This window comes from Cyanistes caeruleus, chromosome 29 (assembly GCF_971803275.1).
Source record: "Cyanistes caeruleus chromosome 29, bCyaCae1.hap1.1, whole genome shotgun sequence".
NCBI lineage: Eukaryota > Metazoa > Chordata > Aves > Passeriformes > Paridae > Cyanistes > Cyanistes caeruleus.
In genome coordinates, this window is record NC_141729.1 from 751126 (window position 1) to 770255 (window position 19130).

A 19130-nucleotide genomic window follows, 5' to 3' on the forward strand; every position below is an offset into this window, starting at 1 on the left:
GGAGTTCAGTGAGCCAGTTTGGGGATCTCTGTGTGCTCGTGGCTCCAGACATGTGGGGATGGAGCTGGGATGGGATCCTGGGCAGAGACTGGGTCGGGATGAGGGCAGGGATGGGATCCCGTGGGCAGGGATGGGATCTCTGTGCTCAGGGATGGGATCCCGTGGGCAGGGATGGGATCCCCTGGGCAGGGATGGGATCTCTGTGCTCAGGGATGGGATCCTGTGGGCAGGGATGGGATCTCTGTGCTCAGGGATGGGATCCCGTGGGCAGGGATGGGATCCCGTGGGCAGGGATGGGATCTCTGTGCTCAGGGATGGGATCCCGTGGGCAGGGATGGGATCCCCTGGGCAGGGATGGGATCTCTGTGCTCAGGGATGGGATCTCTGTGCTCAGGGATGGGATCCCGTGGGCAGGGATGGGATCTCCGTGCTCAGGGATGGGATCTCTGTGCTCAGGGATGGGATCTCTGTGCTCAGGGATGGGATCCCGTGGGCAGGGATGGGATCCCCTGGGCAGGGATGGGATCTCTGTGCTCAGGGATGGGATCCCGTGGGCAGGGATGGGATCCCGTGGGCAGGGATGGGATCTCTGTGCTCAGGGATGGGATCCCGTGGGCAGGGATGGGATCTCTGTGCTCAGGGATGGGATCCCGTGGGCAGGGATGGGATCCCATGGGCAGGGATGGGATCTCTGTGCTCAGGGATGGGATCCCGTGGGCAGGGATGGGATCCCGTGGGCAGGAATGGGATCCCGTGGGCAGGGATGGGATCTCTGTGCTCAGGGATGGGATCCCGTGGGCAGCCCCCGGTGGGCTGTGCCCAGCTCGGTCCCTGCAGGGTGCGGGGAGGGTCCGACAGGGCCAGCACAAGGCACGGTGTGAAGTCTGTCTGCCCTCATTAGCTGTCACAAGTAACAATGCTGGGCTGGCAATAAAGGCAATTCCGAGGCTGTTGGCCATTAATCACCGCCTGACAGCTGGGAATAAGGCTGGAAAAACTCTGTCCCCGTGCTCCTGCTTTGGCGTTTAAGGTTACCTGTGCAGCTGGAGCGGTGGGGTGGAAACTCTGCCTGCCAGTCCTGCCCCAACCCCACTCCCATCTCCATCTGTTTCTATCCCGTCTCCAACCCCATCCTGCATTCTGCCTGTATCTCCTTTCCTATCCCCTTTCCTATCCCCTTTCCTATCCCCATTCCTATCCCGTTTCCTATCCCCATCCCATCCCATCCCATCCCATCCCATCCCATCCCATCCCATCCCATCCCATGGATCCCATCCCATCCCATCCCATCCCATCCCATCCCATCCCGTCCCAGCTGTCCCTGATCAGCAGAGCCCAGGAAGGGAATCCCTGGCAGGAGCTGGGGGGCTCAGGGTGCTCGGCTGGCCCCGTTGCTGCTCTGGCTCTGGCAGGGAAGGGAAGGGAAGGGGGTGGGAGAGGGGCTGTGTGGGGGGAACACTTCCCGAATTCCGTCCATCCAACGTTATTTGCCGATCACGGGGCAGGATTGTGTTTGAGTCTGTCCGGGCTCGTTCCGTGTCAGCTCTAACAATGCAGCCCTTGGCAGCCCAGGCAGCTCCGTGGCGCTGGCCATTAATCATCCCCTGACACTCCAGAGCTGGGAGGAGGAACCGCTCACACGTGGTTGCCGTGCCCCTTCCCCACGGCTGGTGGGGCAGGGGGGCTCCCTCTGCCTTGGGCCCACTCAAAGCCATGAGCTGAGGGTCCTGGACCCACATTCCCTTGGGAGAGGCGTGTGGGGCTGGTGGAGAGTGGGGAGACATTCCTGCCCTCGCCGTGGGACAACCAAGTTCCCAGGGAACAGCCCCTCTGGGAGGAGGCTGTTGGGAAAGCCTTACAGCACGTGGCATTCCCAGCGTTTTCCTCTCCATCACCGTCCCCTCTCTCCGTGAGCCCCTGGGCAGGAGCTGGGCTCTGTCCTGGGTGGGTGATCCCGCTGGGAGCTGGTTCCCAGCACAGGAGGGGAGCTCTCCCCGAGGCTTCTCTGCACTCCCCTTGTCGTCCCGCAGGCGCCAGCCCCGTGGCTGGGTGCCAGCGTGCCAGGTCATCCCCCAGTAAATAAAGGAGCAATGTGTTTCCAGCCCCCCAGTGCTGTTTTCTAAAGGGAAATGATTAATGGTGCTTGGAAACCACAATTCATCCCGGGAAAGAAAGTAGATTTACCCGAAACATGCGTGAGAATTAGTGCTGGGATCGGCTCCTGGGGCAGAGGGGGGAAGCTAATGGCAAACAGAGCCCGTCTGTGCACAGGGGGAGGGAATAGCCCACCAAAAACATGGGCTGGAGGAGCTGGGATGGGGCTGGGACAGGAGGAGAGTGGCCACCAGAGCCAGGTCCCCTCCCCAGCTGGAAACCTCGGTCACTCCTTCCCTGTCCTGCAGTGAGATGGTCACGGTGGAGAAGGGAATTCTCCTGCCATGAGTACAGCAAAGGATGGATGGTGCTGATGGGACCAACTCTCATCATTCCCAAAAGTCCAGGAGATACCTGGGAGAAGCAGGAGTCGCACCAGAACCCACGAAGCTCCGGTCTGTAAACACCAAATGCTTCAAAAACATCTGCCTTAGGCTCAGGGAATGATCTCACCTTGCTCCTGCTGGTGGGATCCACTGGGATAACTGGGATGCATCACAGCAGCAGAAGCCATCCAGGTGCTTCATCCCTGGGCAGCAGGAAACCTCAGAGAAGGGAAAAACAGTTTCCATCCATGGGGGTGGGAGGGAGGCGGCTGTGGCAGCCCCAGCCTGGAGCGTAGTCCTGCTGGGATGTGGGAGCTGCAGCATCATCCTGGGGAGATTCCAAGTTCATGGAAAAGGTTTTCAGGCACAATTCCTGACCTGGTTCTAAGCTGCTGTGCTCTTCTCTGCCTGGGAGAGCAGCAAGGGAGGGGAGCAGGAGCAGGTGAGATGAATTTATCACCCGATTCCAGAGATTACCCCAAGATCCTCTCCTTTACCTCAGATGTGGATCAAGGCAGCAACTGGCCCCACGCAGGTCCATCAGTGGCGTGGAGGAGCTCGGGGAGGGCTCAGTGAGATTTATTAGTGGGATTCTGGGAAGGGCTGGGGAAACCTCAGCGAGGTGCTGAAGCCCAGGTCAGGAGTCATCCCTGGTCTGGTGATATATTTAGAGCGGGATAATGTAAGCGACAGGAGGGAAAAAAATCAAAAATCCGTGGAGGAGGTGCAGATCCGTCCCCTTGGCTGGGAGTTACTGGATGATCCGAGCCAGGGAACAGATAGTTGGATTTCCCTTATTTCTCCCTTCAAATAAATCACAGCTCCAGAGGCCTTTAAACTCTGCAACATGATCTGTTCCAATAAGGAAGGGAATGAAAGGCTGCGTCTCTCTGGAAGCCTTCAGAGCCATAAATCTCCTACGTACAAACACAGACCAGATTTCCAAGTGCATTTATTTTATTGTATTGTTTTAACAGAAAAATCAAACTGCAATAAACTCCGTCCCTCATTAGCTGTCTCCATATCCAGGCCAAATGTTGCTAACGAATAAAATCAGGACAAAGGAATGTGGATGTGGGTCCAAGGCCTGGCCGGGCGCTGACCCCCCAAAAGGCATTTCCCTCTGAGCCTCACAGAGGTGTGGGATGAGGGGAGCCAAGGGGGTGGTTCCTGCACTGCCCTTTGCTGCAGGTTTGCTGGGGGTTGTCACCCCAAATCCAGCATCCCTGCCATGACCTGGCATCCCTGGCACTCCTGCCATGACCTGGCAGCCCTGGCACTCCTGCCATGACCTGGCAGCCCTGGCACCCCTGCCATGACTTGGCACCCCTGCCATGATCTGGCAGCCCTGGCACCCCTGCCATGATCTGGCAGCCCTGGCACTACTGCCATGACCTGGCATCCCTGGCACCCCTGCCATGACCTGGCAGCCCTGGCACCCCTGCCATGACCTGGCAGCTCTGGCACCCCTGCCATGACCTGGAAGCCCTCCTGGGCCCCCACCACAGCTGCTGGAGTTCAGTTCAGGGGTTTCCTGCTTCGGTTTGTTGTGGTTCCCGATGTGCACCCCAAGAGCAGCAGGAACAGGGGCTGGGTTGGGTGGGGGCTCTGTGAGACCTCCCCAGCTGCCCACATGAAGGGGTTGCAGGATCAGAGCTGAGCTCATCAAGCAGGGGCTCAAACCCCAAACCTGCCATCGAGCAGTTCTGTCGCTCGTTAATCATCTGCTGACAGTCCTGACTGCTCTGGAGCAGCTCTGAGGGGACGGAGAGCTCGGGGACAGGGATGTCCCTGGCACTGGGGGTGGTGTGGATGGTGCAGTTCCCAGTGATCCCATGGATCCTCCAGTGAGTTTTCCCCAGCACCGAGACTGGCCCCAGGGGACACCCGTGGAGGGAGCAGGGCTGTCACATCCCAAACACAGCATCTTCTGTGAGCTGGTCTGATCCAGGGAAAAGGCGAAAACCAACCCCAAGCAGCCAGGGAAGGAACAAGGAGCCTGTCTGCAGGATTTATGGCACTGAGCTGGAGAGCCCAGAGCAGCGCCCGCGCCGCGCGGGTCCCGCCTCAGCCCACGGAGAAATTCCTGACTTATTGAATCACATTTGTCATCCCTAAATACATATGCAGGCCCGTGTTTCTGAATCCATAAACATCTTTAACTAACTCCGCTCAGCGAGGCCTCTTTCAGCAGTAATTTATATTTAACTTTTTCCATATGCAGGGCCTGTGGCGTTGGTGTCATTTCCGGGAAAGCCAGGGGGGCTCGGGGGGAGCGCGGCGTGTCTTGGCCTGCTGGAGCAGCCCAGCTGCTGGCACAGCGCGAGAAATCCACCCGCCAGAGCCAGTGCTCATTAATCATTTGAACTACTAAACTGCCAGCTCCTTTCAAGATCTTTCAAGAAGTGTTTTCACCCAAAATAGAGTTGAAAACGCGCCGGGCCCTACTTTCAGAGTCTCATCCATCTGGCCATTATGGGGAGTGTCAGGCGGCTCTGACAGACAAGGCTGCTCTGTTCGAGGGGCCCCGGCCCCACAACCTGTCATATCGCGGGGCTGATGGCATCTGACAGCTCCATTTGTACCTCCCTGCCAGATGAAAGGGCTGCTCCCGGCGGCGGGAGAAGGGCACGGGGAGAGGGATGAGCAGGGGCAGCCCAGGGTGCCGACAGCATCCCTGGTACGGTGCTGGCCCCATGGACAGAGCACCCCTGACCCCCCCAGAGCCCATCGCTGCCCTGGGGTTTGATCAAAGGCTGGGGGGCTGAGCCCATCAGCCACCCCCTGGCTTTGCTGAGCTCTCCCCGTGTCCTGCTGGCATCCCGGAGCTGCCAGCCCTGCCCTGGCCCCCATCTCCCCCAAACTCACCTGCAGAGTGTGGGTGCTGTGCACAGCCCCGGCGCTCAGAGCCAGACCCCAAACCCAGCAGCACAGACCCAGTGCCCTGAGGGCTTCCCCCGTGGCCAGGAGGGCTCAGGGTCTGCCTCACACCAAAGCAGCTGAGAGCTGCCAAATCCTGGTGTTCTCTAGGTAGGAACCCCCCGAGCTTCTCCAGTGCTGCAGGATTCCTGTGCCAGCACAGCATCTTGGAAAAGTTTGGGAATTATGGAGGCAGCAATGGGGACAGAGCACATCTCTGCAGCCCCAGGGGCGGGCACCCAGCCAGCGCCATCCATCCCAACACAAAACCCAACCAGTGTCCAAAAGGCTGTGGGAACCCCAGAAGGAAGGAAGGGCTTTTGGCTCCGTTTCCATTTTGCCCAGAACATGGCTCTTCTCACCTCCAAGGTGGACTGTCCTTCTCCAGCCCCTTGGCTGTTACCAGGATTGTGCAGGGAGCGGGAACAAAACCCCACAAAGGCGAAGCTGCTCCAGCAGAAACAAGGAGTCCCTTTTACAGGAGCTCTGCCCAGAGGACCAGGGCTCCTGGCCTTGATGCCATCCTCGGTGATGAGCAGCCCCATCCTTCTCATCCAGAGAGAAAAATACAGCAAATCTTTTGGGTGCTTCAGTCTCCCCTCTCCTCCCTCGAGGAAGTGCGGAGAAGATGGGTTCATCAAGAAAGATCTTTAACAGTCCCCATGGCTCTCCTGTCCTCTCTTGGAGCCTCCCAGCCACCCCTCCTGCAGGAGCTGCTCGTGGAGAGGTGGCACCAGGACCTCAGGCTCCCACTGGTCCCATCTTTGGTGCAGCAGCATCTCCCTCTCCCACGGATGCCCCAGTGGAGATGCAGGGGCTGCTGTGGTGGGCACAGCCCCGAGTGCTGCTGTGGAGCCGCCCTTTGCAGCTGTGGGGGACACAGAAAAGCCATTTCAGTTCTCTGTTCCACGGAGCTGTCTGCAGGAAGGGTCTATCAAGCCCCAGATGCCACCAGATGCCCAGGATGCTGCATCCTTCATCTCCTTCCAAATCTTGCCAGGCCACGAGGGGTGATCCATGAAATTTGGGACCACAAGATGCTGGAAGAGGTCACATTGCACCCTGCACATTGTTGGGTGTCCTGTCCAGCTCTGCTCAGCCCATCAAGGCCAGCTCTGACAGCCCAGGGTCAGCGTTCCGCTGTCACCTTTGGCAAAGGCCCCTCCTATGGGTCACATCCTCCTGTCCTGTCTCCCCGTACCACGCTGGAAGGTGGGATGAGGTCATGGCAAAGCTGCTCCTGGAGACTTCCAGGAACACCTTCAGACAACACAGTGTAAATCTCGGTTATTGTGACTCCAGGACCCTGCTCTGTACGCTGTCAGCTGATGTCCCCTGTGCTCCTGGTGAGGTCCAGCTGAAATGTCTGTGTGTGAGGATCAGCACTCCTCAGCTGCTCACCACAATAGACAGAGGGGTGACTGTGACCCTGCAGGGATGAGCAGGATCACTGCCACACACACTGCCACCTGTGTGAGGGGCCTGTCACCTGCCAGGGGCCTGTGCTGGACTGTCATGCTGCTCAGGCACTGCAGAACAGGGAATCCGTGGCCATGGGTCACACTGACCACTTCCCATGGGGGGCTGGTGACCAGCCAGGGCCGGGTGTCCTGCTGTGGCGAGGAAGATGTCAGCGTATCGCTGCCAAAGCTGGGATTTGCACCACACACCAATCCATGGCCAGGGCAGAGGCAGCAGCAGCTCTTCAGCTGTTATCCAGAGCCAGAGGAAAGTCCAGTCCCATTCGTGGCATTCCTGGCCACTGCAGTGCCCTGGGTGCTTGCCCACACTCTTCTGGCTTTGGTGCCTTGAGGTCTTTGCCCTTCTCCACTCTCCTCATCCAGGGCCTCTGGTCACTTGTGCTGTCCCATGGCTGGGGGTGGCTGGAGGTGAACCCCACACCAGGGCAGTGTGGGGCTGTGCTGGGGTGGCTGGAGGTGAACCCCACACCAGGGCAGTGTGGGGCTGTGCTGGGGGTGGCTGGAGGTGAACCCCACACCAGGGCAGTGTGGGGCTGTGCTGGGGTGGCTGGAGGTGAACCCCACACCAGGGCAGTGTGGGGCTGTGCTGGGGCTCTGCTCATGGTGCCAAGCCAGGGGCAGCTCCACAGCTCGGTGCCACCCCGGCCGCTCTGTGTCACCGCCGGCTGCTCCAGCTCCCGCAGGGCTCCAGCTCCCTGCCCTGGCACAGGACCTCTGCTGCCATCTCCAAGCACGGCTCTGTCCCTCCAGGTCTGCTCTCAGCTCATGCAGCACAAAGTGTGCCCCAGGGCAAACCCCCGAGCACGGGGATGCTGGCGGGGGACAGGAGGTGTCCACGCTACTCTGGCTTTGAGGACAAACAGAGCCTGTGTTCTCCGTGGCTTCCACCAGTGCTCACGTGGAAAGAAAAGCTGCTTTATGCAGCTGAGGAACTTCTCATCCACCCACCGTGGCTCTGCTCTGGCCCATGCCTCTGCATCCCGACCTGACCCCTGGGCAGGCTCCAGCCCTCGAGGACGCCGTGCTCCACTCTGCGCTCTGAAACGCCTTGTACGTCTGCGGGCAGCCACCTCTGCATCACCTGAAAGACATCGGGGATCCTTGTGCAGGAGAGGAAGGAAAACAACAAGAAAAAAAAAATAGGGCCTGGCTCTTTCATTCACGTCTTTATTGGGCGGACGGCGTGGCTGTGGTCAGCTGGGCTTCGGGCTTTACAGACGGGGATATTTATAAGGCACGCGGAGCGGCTCGGCCTGTGCGTCCAAGTCATTCCTTCCCCGGCACAGGGTATAATGTTGCCTTTGTTCGGCTGCCTCCGGCACAGCAGAGCGTGCCGTGCCGCCCGGCCGGGCCCCTCGCCGTGCCCCGACAGTCCCGGCGCAGCCCCGCTCCTTCCACCGCGGCCCCGGCGACTGCCACGATAAATCAATAGGAGAGGAGAGGCTGCCAGTTAGACTAAACAAGTGCATTTGCAAGGATTGCTAACCCTCATTAATCACTCTGACAGTCCTAAAAACACATTTCCCCTTTAATGACTGTATTTGGATAATCGGAGCTTTTTCCTCGCGGCGCGGGGTGAGTGACGGTGGCCGCGACTTCGGCGAGCGCCAGCACCGGGGTCACGGGCGAGTCAAGCGCTGCAGGTCCCCGGTAGCTCGGGCCGAGCTGGAGAAGGTGCTGCCGTGCCACGGGGAAAGGAGCCACCGGCACAGCCCCAGCACTGCTGTCCCCGAGTCCGACACCCACCGCTGTCCTCCCAGCCCCAGCTGGATTTGCAAAGGTCTTTTTCTGTCTCTCCGCGTTCCCTTTAGGTGACTTTTGCCTCCTGGAGAGGTTTGAAACCTTGCACATTTTTCTGTATAAATGATGCAACACATTAATGCACAGCACATTATGAAAATGGTAATTCAAACCCATACAACTCTAAATTAAGCCATACATTATCCGACCCACTCAGCCATATATTTTGCAGAAAGACAGGATTGAATCAAATCAAACCGAAACTGTGGAGTGCAGGTTGTTAGACAGAATGATTAATAAAGTGCATCCCAGTGCTCTTATTATAAAATGAATTCTGCAATAACCTGGGCATACATTTCACAGGGAATTATTTAATATATTGGCAACGCAAGCGCTCCCCAGCAGCTCCAGCCCGAGCGCCGCCGCTATCGGATGATACTCGCAGTGTTTACACGGGCTGGCCCCGCTGCTGCAGTCCTTAGGGAGGGGAAAAATATTCCTCAGGGAGCCTCCTGCACAGCAGGACTCATCCAGGCAGCATCCAGCCCTGCCGTGGGTGAAGGGAAGGCACACGAGCTCGTTTTTGGAGCGGGGACCATCCTGCTGCGGGGGAGAGAGGGGAGGGAGCTTTGCCCTAAGGAGGGATGAACCCGGCAGCCCTGGGAGAGGGCTCTGGCAGGACGGGGGCTGTGCAGCTCCTCGCCCCCTGCCCCGGCTGCTCCGAGGTTGGACGTGGCACTGCCCCGGCAGCCCCGACCCCCGGAGCGGCTGCGCTGGCTGTGCCGATTCTGGTACTGAGCGACCACGCCTCGAGGTTCTGCGGCATCGTCCTCCCTGGCCATGGCACGAGGTGCCCAGCCATGGCCAGGGACGGGCACGGGACAGGATTCCAGCGCAGAGAGCTGTGCCAGGCCCCAGTCACAGGCAGCATTTACGATGGGAACTGGCAGTGCCCGAGCGGGGCCGACACCGAGCGGTTGGGACTGGGGGCCAAGTCCAGGGAGAAGCGAAGACTCCTAGGGCCGGGGGGTCTGGATACCTCCCGTGGCACCGGAGAGCACGAACCGGAGCCGCTCTGCCCACGGCACCCTGCTCCGGCCGCCGGAGGGCTCAGCATCCAGCGGGGACACCGGGGGCACCGGAGACACCGGAGACACCAGCCTGGGCCTGGCACCCCTCCCTGCTGTGCCCCAGGACAGCAAACACCTGCAGCAAAGCCCCCCTGTGGCAGCCGCAGCCCTGCAAACCCCAGGCCCTCATCCAGCAAACATCCCACCTGCAAGGAGCAACCCCACCACGGCCACGACCCGACCCCAGGCGCGTCCGTGCAGGGCGAGGGGAAGCCACAGACCCCCAAAACCTCCTCCCCCAGCCTCGGGGAGCTCGGAATGGAGCCAAACTGGCCCCAGGACCACCGACCGCTCCCACTGCCACAGGAAAACCCGGCCGGGCCCTGCCCCCGGCCGCACGCCCGCAGCCACGCTCCAGGCACAGGCAGGGAAATAAAAATCCCTTCGGCAAAAGCAGTCCCTGTTCTCAGCACATTATTTTTCAGCTCAAAGGACACAAAGGAATCTAAACACAGGGCATAAAGCAATATCGAGAAGGCAATTAACAGGGATTAATTGCGTGACTCACTGAAATGCAACAGGAGCGAGGCAGAAAGGAATAAGTGATGCGGGCAATGGGGCACGGAGGGTCTCAAGGGGAGCAGGGGCTGGGCCGGGGGTGCCACCGCTGGAGGAAAAGCGATTTCCTTGGGGCAGGGAGCGGGCAGAGCCCCTCAGCACGGCGGGGATGGAGCCAGACCATCTCAGAGCCATTCACCATCCTCCTCCCGGCACAAAGATCGAACGGAAGCAGTCCGGACCCCAGCAGCTCCCGGACCTCACACCGAGAGCCGGGACCCTGCTCCTACCGCAATTCCACCCCTAAAACCGCACCCCCGAGAGAGGGTGACCACCCGCTCCCCGCAGCGGCCCGGGGGCACCGCTCTCATCCCGCTCCAACGCCTTCTCGAACCTTCCCTCCGCCGCCACACGTGGGGACACCGGGCATGGACACGCGGGGAGGGGAACGGGCCCGGAGCCCGCGGGGCCGCGCCAGGAGCGCACCGGGAGCGCCGGTACCGGGGAACCGGAGAGCCGGAGCCGGTGCCACGGGGAACCAGAACCAGAGCCAGTCCCGAGGGGAACCAGAACCAGAGCCAGTCCCGAGGGGAACCAGAGCCGGAGCCGGTGCCGGTCCCGAGGGGAACCAGAGCCAGAGCCGGTGCCGGTCCCGAGGGGAACCAGAGCCAGAGCCGGTCCCGCGGGGAACCAGAGCCGGAGCCGGTCCCGCGGGGAACCAGAGCCGGAGCCGGTGCCGGTCCCGAGGGGAACCAGAGCCGGTGCCACGGGGAACCAGAGCCGGTGCCGCGGGGAACCAGAGCCGGTGCCACGGGGAACCAGAGCCGGTGCCGCGGGGAACCAGAGCCGGTGCCGCGGGGAACCAGAGCCGGTGCCGTGAGGAACCAGAGCCGGTGCCACGGGGAACCTGGACGAGAGGCGGTCCCGAGGCGAACCAGAGCCGGTGCCAGTGCCGGTCCCGAGGGGAACCAGAGCCGGTGCCACGGGGAACCAGAGCCAGAGCCGGTGCCGGTGCCGCGAGGAACCAGAGCCAGTGCCAGGGGGAACCAGGGCCGGTGCCGGTGCCACGGGAAACCAGAGCCGGTGCCAGGGGGAACCAGAGCCGGTGCCGCGAGGAAACAGAGCCGGGGAGAGCCGGTGCCGCCGCCGCCACCGCTAGATGGTGCTGGGACCCCGCGGCCCCCGCCGGACCCCCGGGCAGGGACGAGACGAGACCAGAGCGTGGGTACAACCAAGAGGCGTTTATTAACAAAATCAGACTTACCGGGGCTCGTCCGCCCGCCCGGGGCCGCCGGTCCTGCCGCTGCGCCCGCCGCTCCTCCGGCGCCCCCCGGGATGGGGGGGGGACACGCGGGGTCCTGCAGCCCCCGGCGGGGCACGGCCGCGGGGGGAGCACGGCCCGGGGGGACCATCACCCGGCCGCTGTCCGCAGCTCCCCCGGCCCCGGACACAGCGCAAAAAGGGGGAAAAAAAAATAATAAAAAAAAAATCAAAATGAAAAAAAAATTTTTTTTGAAAACCCCGAAGGATTAAAAATAAGAAAAAAATACAAAAAAATTTACATCTGCAAGTTTCAAATGCAGAGAACAGAATCCCAGAGCGATAAACGCAGAGGGGAGGAAGAAAATGCCTTTTTTTTTTTTTCTGCTTTTCCACGTGTGGCAGGAGTCATGCAAGAATTTCTCAGGGGGGAAATTAAGAAGGGGAAGGAAAAAAAAATTCAAAAGAAACAGAAGGGGAAAATCAAAGCCCCACACCTGCAAAGTAAAGAGGGATTTTTTTTTTCTTTTTTTCGGGTTTTTTGTTTTTTTTTTTTTTTGGACACAGACTTTTGCATACCATTGATTCATTGGTGTATAATGCACTTATATTCCCAGCTTTAAGCTAACATACAGTAATAAATACACAGTCCAAGGAGGGCGCGGGGGGCTGGGGCTGAGCCGGCCGGGGCCGCGGTGGTTACTGATATCCCAAAGCGGAGGCTGACGTGAGTCTTTGGCCGTAGAGCGCGTACGGGGAGTAGTAAGGTCCGGCGGCCGGCAAGGAGGGCACGGGCAGGGCGCCGGCCGTGGCCAAGTGGCTCTTGCCGTAGGGGTGGTACCTGTTTAGTCCCAAAGTGTGTGGGCTCCTCAAGGAGAGCGAGGCCGGTAAGGTGTTGGGGCTCCCGGGGGCGGCGGGCGGGAGGTGCAGGTGGCAGGAGGCCGCGGAGCCCAGCCCGGAGGTAGGGTAACCCGCCAAGAGTTTCTCGGCCCCCGGCAGGGCCGTGTGGGTCCGTAGGTGGGTGAGCAGCTCCTCCGAGGTGGCAAACCTCTTGTCGCAGGGTCCGCTGGCAGACACCCAGTTGCATATGTGGGGCAGGGGGTCGTTCTGCAGCATGAAGCCGTAGGTGTAGAGGGGGTGGCCGGGCAGGCTGGGGGTGCCGCTGGAGGAGAGCGTGGTGTGCACCGAGTGCAGGGGGTGCGTGGGGTACACCAAGGGGTATCCGCTCTTGAGGCTGCCGGGGTCGTGCACGCAGCTGGAGCAGTTGCTGGAGCCCAGGTGCGAGGCGCTGTGGTAGCTCAGGCAATACGGGTCCCGGCATAATCCCTGCATGAAGGAGGGCGGCGAGGCCCCGGTGAGCGGGCTGGAGCTGGGCGGTTTGCCCGGCAGCCCCAGCGCCCCCGGCAGCTGGCTGCCCACCAGCCCCGGCTTGGTGGGGTCCAGCCCGGGCACGAACTGGGACGGGTAGCCGGCGTAGGCGCCGACGATGGAGCCGTGGTAGCCGATGCTGGAGGGCGGCAGGGGGAAGACGGAGTGGCCCGGCTTGTAGGGCGAGACGGGGGCCACATGGCCGGCGGGCGGCAGCGCGGGGGGCTCCGACTTGCGGCCCGAGGGGGGCTCGCCGTGCGCCCCGGCCTCCACCACCCCGCGCCCCAGTCCCCCGCCCGTCCCCTCGGGGCTGGGCTTGCCGCCCTCGGGCTCCTTCTTCTCCTCGGCGCCCTTGGGCTCGGGGTGCTGCGGCGAGGCCCCGCGGGAGCCGCCGGGCGAGGCTGCGGCGTGCGGGGGGAACGGCGGGCACGCGGCGCTGGGCACCCGAAAGCCGGCCTTGTCCGCGCCGCCCTCCTTGCGCTGCTCCCCGCCGCCCTTCGAGTACGGCTTGAAGCTGGACTTGTCCTCGGCGGGCGCGTCCCCGCTGCCCGGCGGCTTCAGCGCGGCGGGGCGGGCGGAGGGCTCCTTCTCGGCGGCGGGCGCGGCGGCGGCCACGGCGTTCAGCTTGGAGGAGGGCGGCGGGTCGGGCTTCCCGATCTGCGAGCAGGTCTGGGCCAGCAGCGCCAGCGGGCTCTTCTTGGCGTCCAGCTGCGGGCGGAGCGGAGCCCGTCAGGGGGGGACCCCGACGGCGCCCCCGCACCGGCCTCCCCCCACCCCCGAGAGCCCGGGGCCGGGCCCGGCAGCGAGCCAGGGCGCGGGGATGGGGGGGACGGGGCGGGGGACGCGCCCGGCGGGGAGAAGAGGGACCGGGTGGGGTGGGGGGAGCGCGGCTGCGGAGGCGGGGGAGGGAAAGAACGGGGTGGGGGGAGCGGGGACGCCGAGCAGGGCAGAGCTCGGCCGGGAGAACCGGGAGCGCCGGCCGGGAATGCCGGGAGCACCGGGCTGGGAAGAGCTCGGCCGGGAGAACCGGGCTGGGAAGAGCTCGGCCGGGAGAACCGGGAGCGCCGGGCTGGGAAAAGCTCGGCCGGGAGAACCGGGAGCGCCGGGCTGGGAAGAGCTCGGCCGGGAGAACCGGGAGCGCGGATCCGGGGCTCCGTGCCGCGGTCGGGGGCGGCGGGCACTGACCTCGATGGGGCTGACGGGCGTGGAGGAGAGCGGCTGGAGGTACTCGGGGTGCAGGAGGTGGCCGCCGTGGGCGCTGAGCATCTTCAGGACGCGGATGGGCAGCCGGCTGGCCTGGCGCAGCGGGTCGGCGGGGGGCGGCCGGGGCGACGGGGCGGCCGCGGCTCCGCGGCTCGGCGGGGTCCTCGGCCGGGGCCCGCCGGGAGCGCCGCTCATTTGGGGCGGGGGAAAGGGGGGAGTGCCCGGGCTCCGCGGGGCCGGGCCGGGCCGGGCGGGCGGCGGAGCGGCGGCGGCGGCGGCCCCGGCGAGACGAAGCCCTTCCCCGGCCCCACCGACACGTCAAATAGCCCCGATGGCGGCCGCGCTCCGAGGGGGCCGGCGCCGCGCACCAATCCGCGCCCGGCCGGGCCCCCGGGGCGGGGAGAGCCGCCGGTGGGGGGGGCGAGCCGCCGCCGCTCCGCCGCCACCGCCCCGCGCCGCCGCGCGGGGGAGAACCGCGGCACCGGCTGAGCTCCAGCGGCTGGCTCGGCTTCGGCACGGCTCGGCTGGGCTCGGCTCGGATCGGCTCGGCTCGGCTCGGCTCGGCTCGGCTCGGCTCGGCTCGGCTCGGCTCGGCTCGGCACGGCTCGGCTCCACAGGGTTCGGCTCGGCTCGGCACGGCACGGCACGGCACGGCTCGGCTCGGTTCGGCTCGGCTCGGCACGGCACGGCACGGCTCGGCTCGGCTCGGCTCGGCTCGGCTCGGCTCGGCTCGGCTCGACACGGCTCGGCTCGGCTTGGCACGGCTCGGCACGGCAGAGCTCAGTGCCACTGGCACAGCTTGGCATGGCACTGCTGGCACAGTTTACCATGGCATGGCACTGATGGCACACCTTGGCATGGCTTGAATGACATGAATGACATGACATGACAGGACATGGCACTGCCGGCACAGTTTAGCATGGCATGGCATGGGCTGGCACTGCCGGCACAGTTTAGCATGGCATGGCATGGGCTGGCACTGCCGGCACAGTTTAGCATGGCATGGCATGGGCTGGCACTGCCGGCACAGTTTACCATGGCATGGGCTGGGTTGGATCTGCCAGCCCAGCAGCTGGAGCACCTTAGCAGGGCACAGCATGGCACAGCTCAGACACCTGGGCATGGCTGACACGAGATGCCACAGCCTGGAATGGGACAGCATGGCCCGGCTGGCACAGCATGCCCAGCGTGGCTGACGATGGCATGGCACGGCTCAGCTGGCACACCTTGGCATGGCACTGCCTCGGTAAGATCAGCCTGGCACAGCCTGGCACGGCACAGCTCAGCAGCCCTGTGCCCGTGTCCTGCCACTCTCGTGACCCTGCAGGCAGTGCCTGTGCCCCGTCCCAGAGCCACCCAAGGGGAGGGGGCTGACCTTACCTCAGGGCTCTCACAAAGTGACAATTCCCTTGTGAACCTACAACTCCTTTTCTCCAGGCATTTTCTCCTTTGCTTTGCTGAGTCTTAAAAATCTTCAGGTGCCAGTGCAGGCTGCTGTATAACTAATTAACTTCCAACAATTAACTTCCTATTTCTAGTTACCTTTTCCAGACATCCTTGAATTAATTTCAAAATCCCCCGTGGCTTCAGTTTTGCAGGGGGCTGAAAAGCAGCCGAGCTCAGCCAGGCTGTATCCCCGAGGAGCCGAGGCACACGGATAAATCCTGGAGCTGTATCCAGGTGATACAGGTGTATCCAGGTGATTCCTGCACGTCAGGCTGTGGGGTCCTGCTGGGGTGACAGCTCCTTCCCTGGCTCTCTTGGGCTTCAGATGGGAGCTGGTGGGAGAATGGGGGCTTGAGGGGAGATGTGCAATAGAATGGGGATGTGGAGTGACAGGATAAAGTTGTGGGAGCCAGGATGGGATGAGAGCTGAGGACCTTTGGCCTGAAGAAAGGCAGTGTGGGGCCAGGTGCCCATTCCAGCCCCACCTCTGCCCCCCCTGGGTTTGTGTTTCAGGTCCCTCCTGCCTCCCCAGTGAGGGAGAGGGGGAAGGACAGACACCTCTAATTAATCATATTAACTCCTGACAGACGCTTTATGTTCCAACAATGTTGCTATTATTAAGTTCATGTGCCCACCCCTCCCCAAGGCCGCTGCTCTGGGTTCTGGGAAAAAAGGCTTTGCTGGATTTCCCCGGTGAGTGCTGGCATCGCCCAGCGCAGCCTGACATCCAGCCTCGCTTATCCAACCCTATCAATCACACCCAGGGTCAGACCTGTCCATTTCCCCTCTTTGTGAGGCTTTTTTCTTCCCTTTTTTTCGCTCTCCCAAAGCTGACCGCGGGATCGATTCAATCCGGACAGCGGGATGGAAGCGGAGAGGCGCTGCCTTTCAAAGGAGCCATTCAGGGAAGGAGGAAACGGAAAAAAAGGCTTTCCTCAAAGTCCCTCGAGTTGTTTGCCAACAACAACAACTCGGCCTTCACAGAGTAACCTAAAATCAGGTGGGACAAGAGCATAAGAGCAGCGGCGGTGCCAGGGCGGAGCGAGGGCACGGGGCAGCGATGCCCCCGGGGCCGTTCATCCTTCCCCAAACCTTGGGTCATGCCCAAGGCCTGATCCTGCCCCGGTGCTGGCACACAGAGGGCATTTCTGCACCAGCTTGTGTCTGCTGGATTAAAGCTCCATCAGAGGGATGTTGTGGGTGATGATGAATCTTGCTCCACGCTGGTGCCCTTCCTGGCACCGGTTGGATCCTCTGCTCTAAAACCCACGGGGGTCCTGTTTTTGTTAAGGAGAAGCAGAGGGGAGAAAGTTAAACTTCCGTGTTCCGTGTCCAGATCTGCTCCGTGACAAACCCCTCTCTGCTCAGAGATTGCAAAAGTTCAAACAAAAGCAGAGAGACCCTTGCCCAACAAAAATAACACCAGCACCAAAGGAAAAGCCAAATATTTGGAATGGAAGCCAAGCCAAAGAAGACCAGAAGCCTCTGGGAGCACTTTCACCAGTGAATGATGATGTTTTTATCCCTAAGCAGGACCTGCCCCACCTGGGCTGCCACTGAGGAGCTTTGGTTTCACCAAGGACGAGTTCCTGTGCAGAGCCCTGACGAAGCCCAGGGACTCCGGCGTCTTTGCGACCTGTGAAGCGAGGCTGGGGAAGAGGGAATTAGGTTTTTGTTTACCTTCAAGACCTTCCAGTAACTTGGGATGAGTCTGAGCAGGGAGTTTTCTGTCCCTTGGCCCCTGGGTGCCAAGGGGTGCAGAGCAGGCAGGATGGAGAGAGGCACCCAAGCGCTGCAACCTGCACGAATTTAAATCGCTGTAACTCTGCTGGGCTTTGACTGAATAAATCACTCCTGCCTCATTGCTGCTGGACACAGTTTGAGGGAAAAGGGGGTAAGAGGAGCTGGGGGTGTGTGGGATGTGGCAGCAGGCACCATCTCCCAGCTGTGCAGGGCACTGGGGGACAGGCCAGGGGGACAGCCCACGCTAGGTGCGGCCTGGACGGGTCCCACGGAGCTTCCAGGCACCATGGGGAGAGCTGGGGGCGGCTCCAGCCCCGCTGCAGGATGAGGATCCAAGGCACATCCTAAATCCGAGCCTTTATCCGTCCCCCGGTGCCTGCTGTACACCTGCTGTGCCCAGGTAAATCCCCCCTTGCCCACCCCGCAGCTCCTCAGCTGCTCTGGAGAAGCAAAACCTCCGAGTCAGCGTTTTCCCTGCCCTGCTCCATCCCCGAGTGCCTCCACTCCCCACGCAACACCAGCCCGGGCCTCGCTTTTAGCTGCAGAACAAGTGCATAAAAATGATCTTATTTATTACAGGAGACATGTTTTAAAACAACTGACAAAATTGCAAGATGTAAAACGACAAGCAAGCGCTTTTTCTTTTTTAAGCCCGTATAGACTCCTGGCAATGATAAAAATAGTGTTTTCTTTTTTAAAGTTGGAATTAATCTTTCTTTCCAAAGCAATCATGTAGCAGGAAAAGCAGGAAGACACTTGGATATTAAGTGATCCTCGCTGGTGATGGTTAGTTATGGAATGGCCGGGACTCGCTTCCCTCCGCAGAGCCATTAACGCTGCAAACATTAAAGCAGAAAAAGGTGAAGGGTTTTTTTTCCCCTCCCCTGCTCCCTTGATGTGTGACTAACAGCTGCTTTTCTGTGTGACAAAGCTGTGGGGTCTTCCTGTTGTTGATGTAATGAAGCTGTTTCCTGGTGGGAAATTCGACGGGATAAATTGCAGAAGGGGGGAGGAGAACATCCCCCAGTCACCTGGGAGGGAGGGAGGGAGGGAGGGAGGGAGGGAGGGAGGGAGGGAGGGAGGGAAGGAGGGAAGGAGGGAGCTGGTCCCGGGGTCACAGTCACTTCACTGGGATTTTTTTGGGGGTTTTGCCTGTTCATCTCCAAGATTTCAGCCGTGCCATCAGAATGAGGGTCTGCACAGCCCTGGGTTGAAGGCAGGACACTTTGGGGTGTTCTCTCTGCTGACCCCCGAGCTGCTGCCACAGGGCCGTGCCAAGCTCCCATGCCTCAGTTTCCCTGTCTCTGAAGTGGGGGCTGGTGGTGACCCCCCAATCTCCATCACTATCAGCACTGCCAACCCCAAAATTGATGTGGGGATCCCAACGTTTCCCTGGGATCAGCCTCGCTGGGTTCAATTAATCCTCAGACACCCACAAAAAAATTCCCCTTCACCCCCGTTTCCTTTTTTTCTTTGCCAGTATTAGTTAATTAAACTATGCAAATGAAACCAACTTAATTTCTATAATACCAGGGCCAGAGCCTCAAACCATTCAGTGCAGCTCATCTGGCACGTACGTCACAGAAAGTGTTTGGAGCAACTCTAATAAAAATGAAAAAGGCTGTAAATCAAGTTTAATTTATTCATTTTCTGTATGGTATGAAAGCATGCCAAAATCAGATTATTTATGAGCCCTTCATAACAATAGGCATTTTTATTGGTTGCAAATGACAAAAGGGGTTCTCAGAGGGATTTTTTTCTTCTTTTAAATTTTTTGAATGCCTCTTCAGAAACATTTATTTTTTTGGACTCTATGATCTCAAAGAAAAATATTTAATCATTGATACAGTAAAAATAATTTA

General features: G+C 60.8%; 1 protein-coding gene and 1 long non-coding RNA gene across 2 annotated transcripts; one reads left to right on the top strand and one right to left on the bottom strand.

The window, feature by feature from the left end:
• Positions 1 to 3419: 3419 nt before the first annotated feature.
• Positions 3420 to 14383, bottom strand: ZNF703 (zinc finger protein 703). Its single transcript, XM_086865564.1, has 3 exons — positions 14062 to 14383; positions 11513 to 13584; positions 3420 to 8735 (listed from the first exon to the last, which is right to left on the bottom strand). The coding sequence occupies exons 1-2, from the start codon at positions 14272 to 14274 to the stop codon at positions 12208 to 12210; spliced, it is 1590 nt and encodes a 529-aa protein (XP_086721690.1). The 5' UTR covers positions 14275 to 14383; the 3' UTR covers positions 3420 to 8735; positions 11513 to 12207.
• A 416-nt stretch (positions 14384 to 14799) lies between these two features.
• Positions 14800 to 18164, top strand: LOC111938836 (uncharacterized). Its single transcript, XR_002869107.2, has 2 exons — positions 14800 to 16525; positions 17059 to 18164. It is a non-coding gene; the product is annotated as an uncharacterized LOC111938836 (long non-coding RNA).
• The last annotated feature ends 966 nt before the right edge of the window (positions 18165 to 19130 follow it).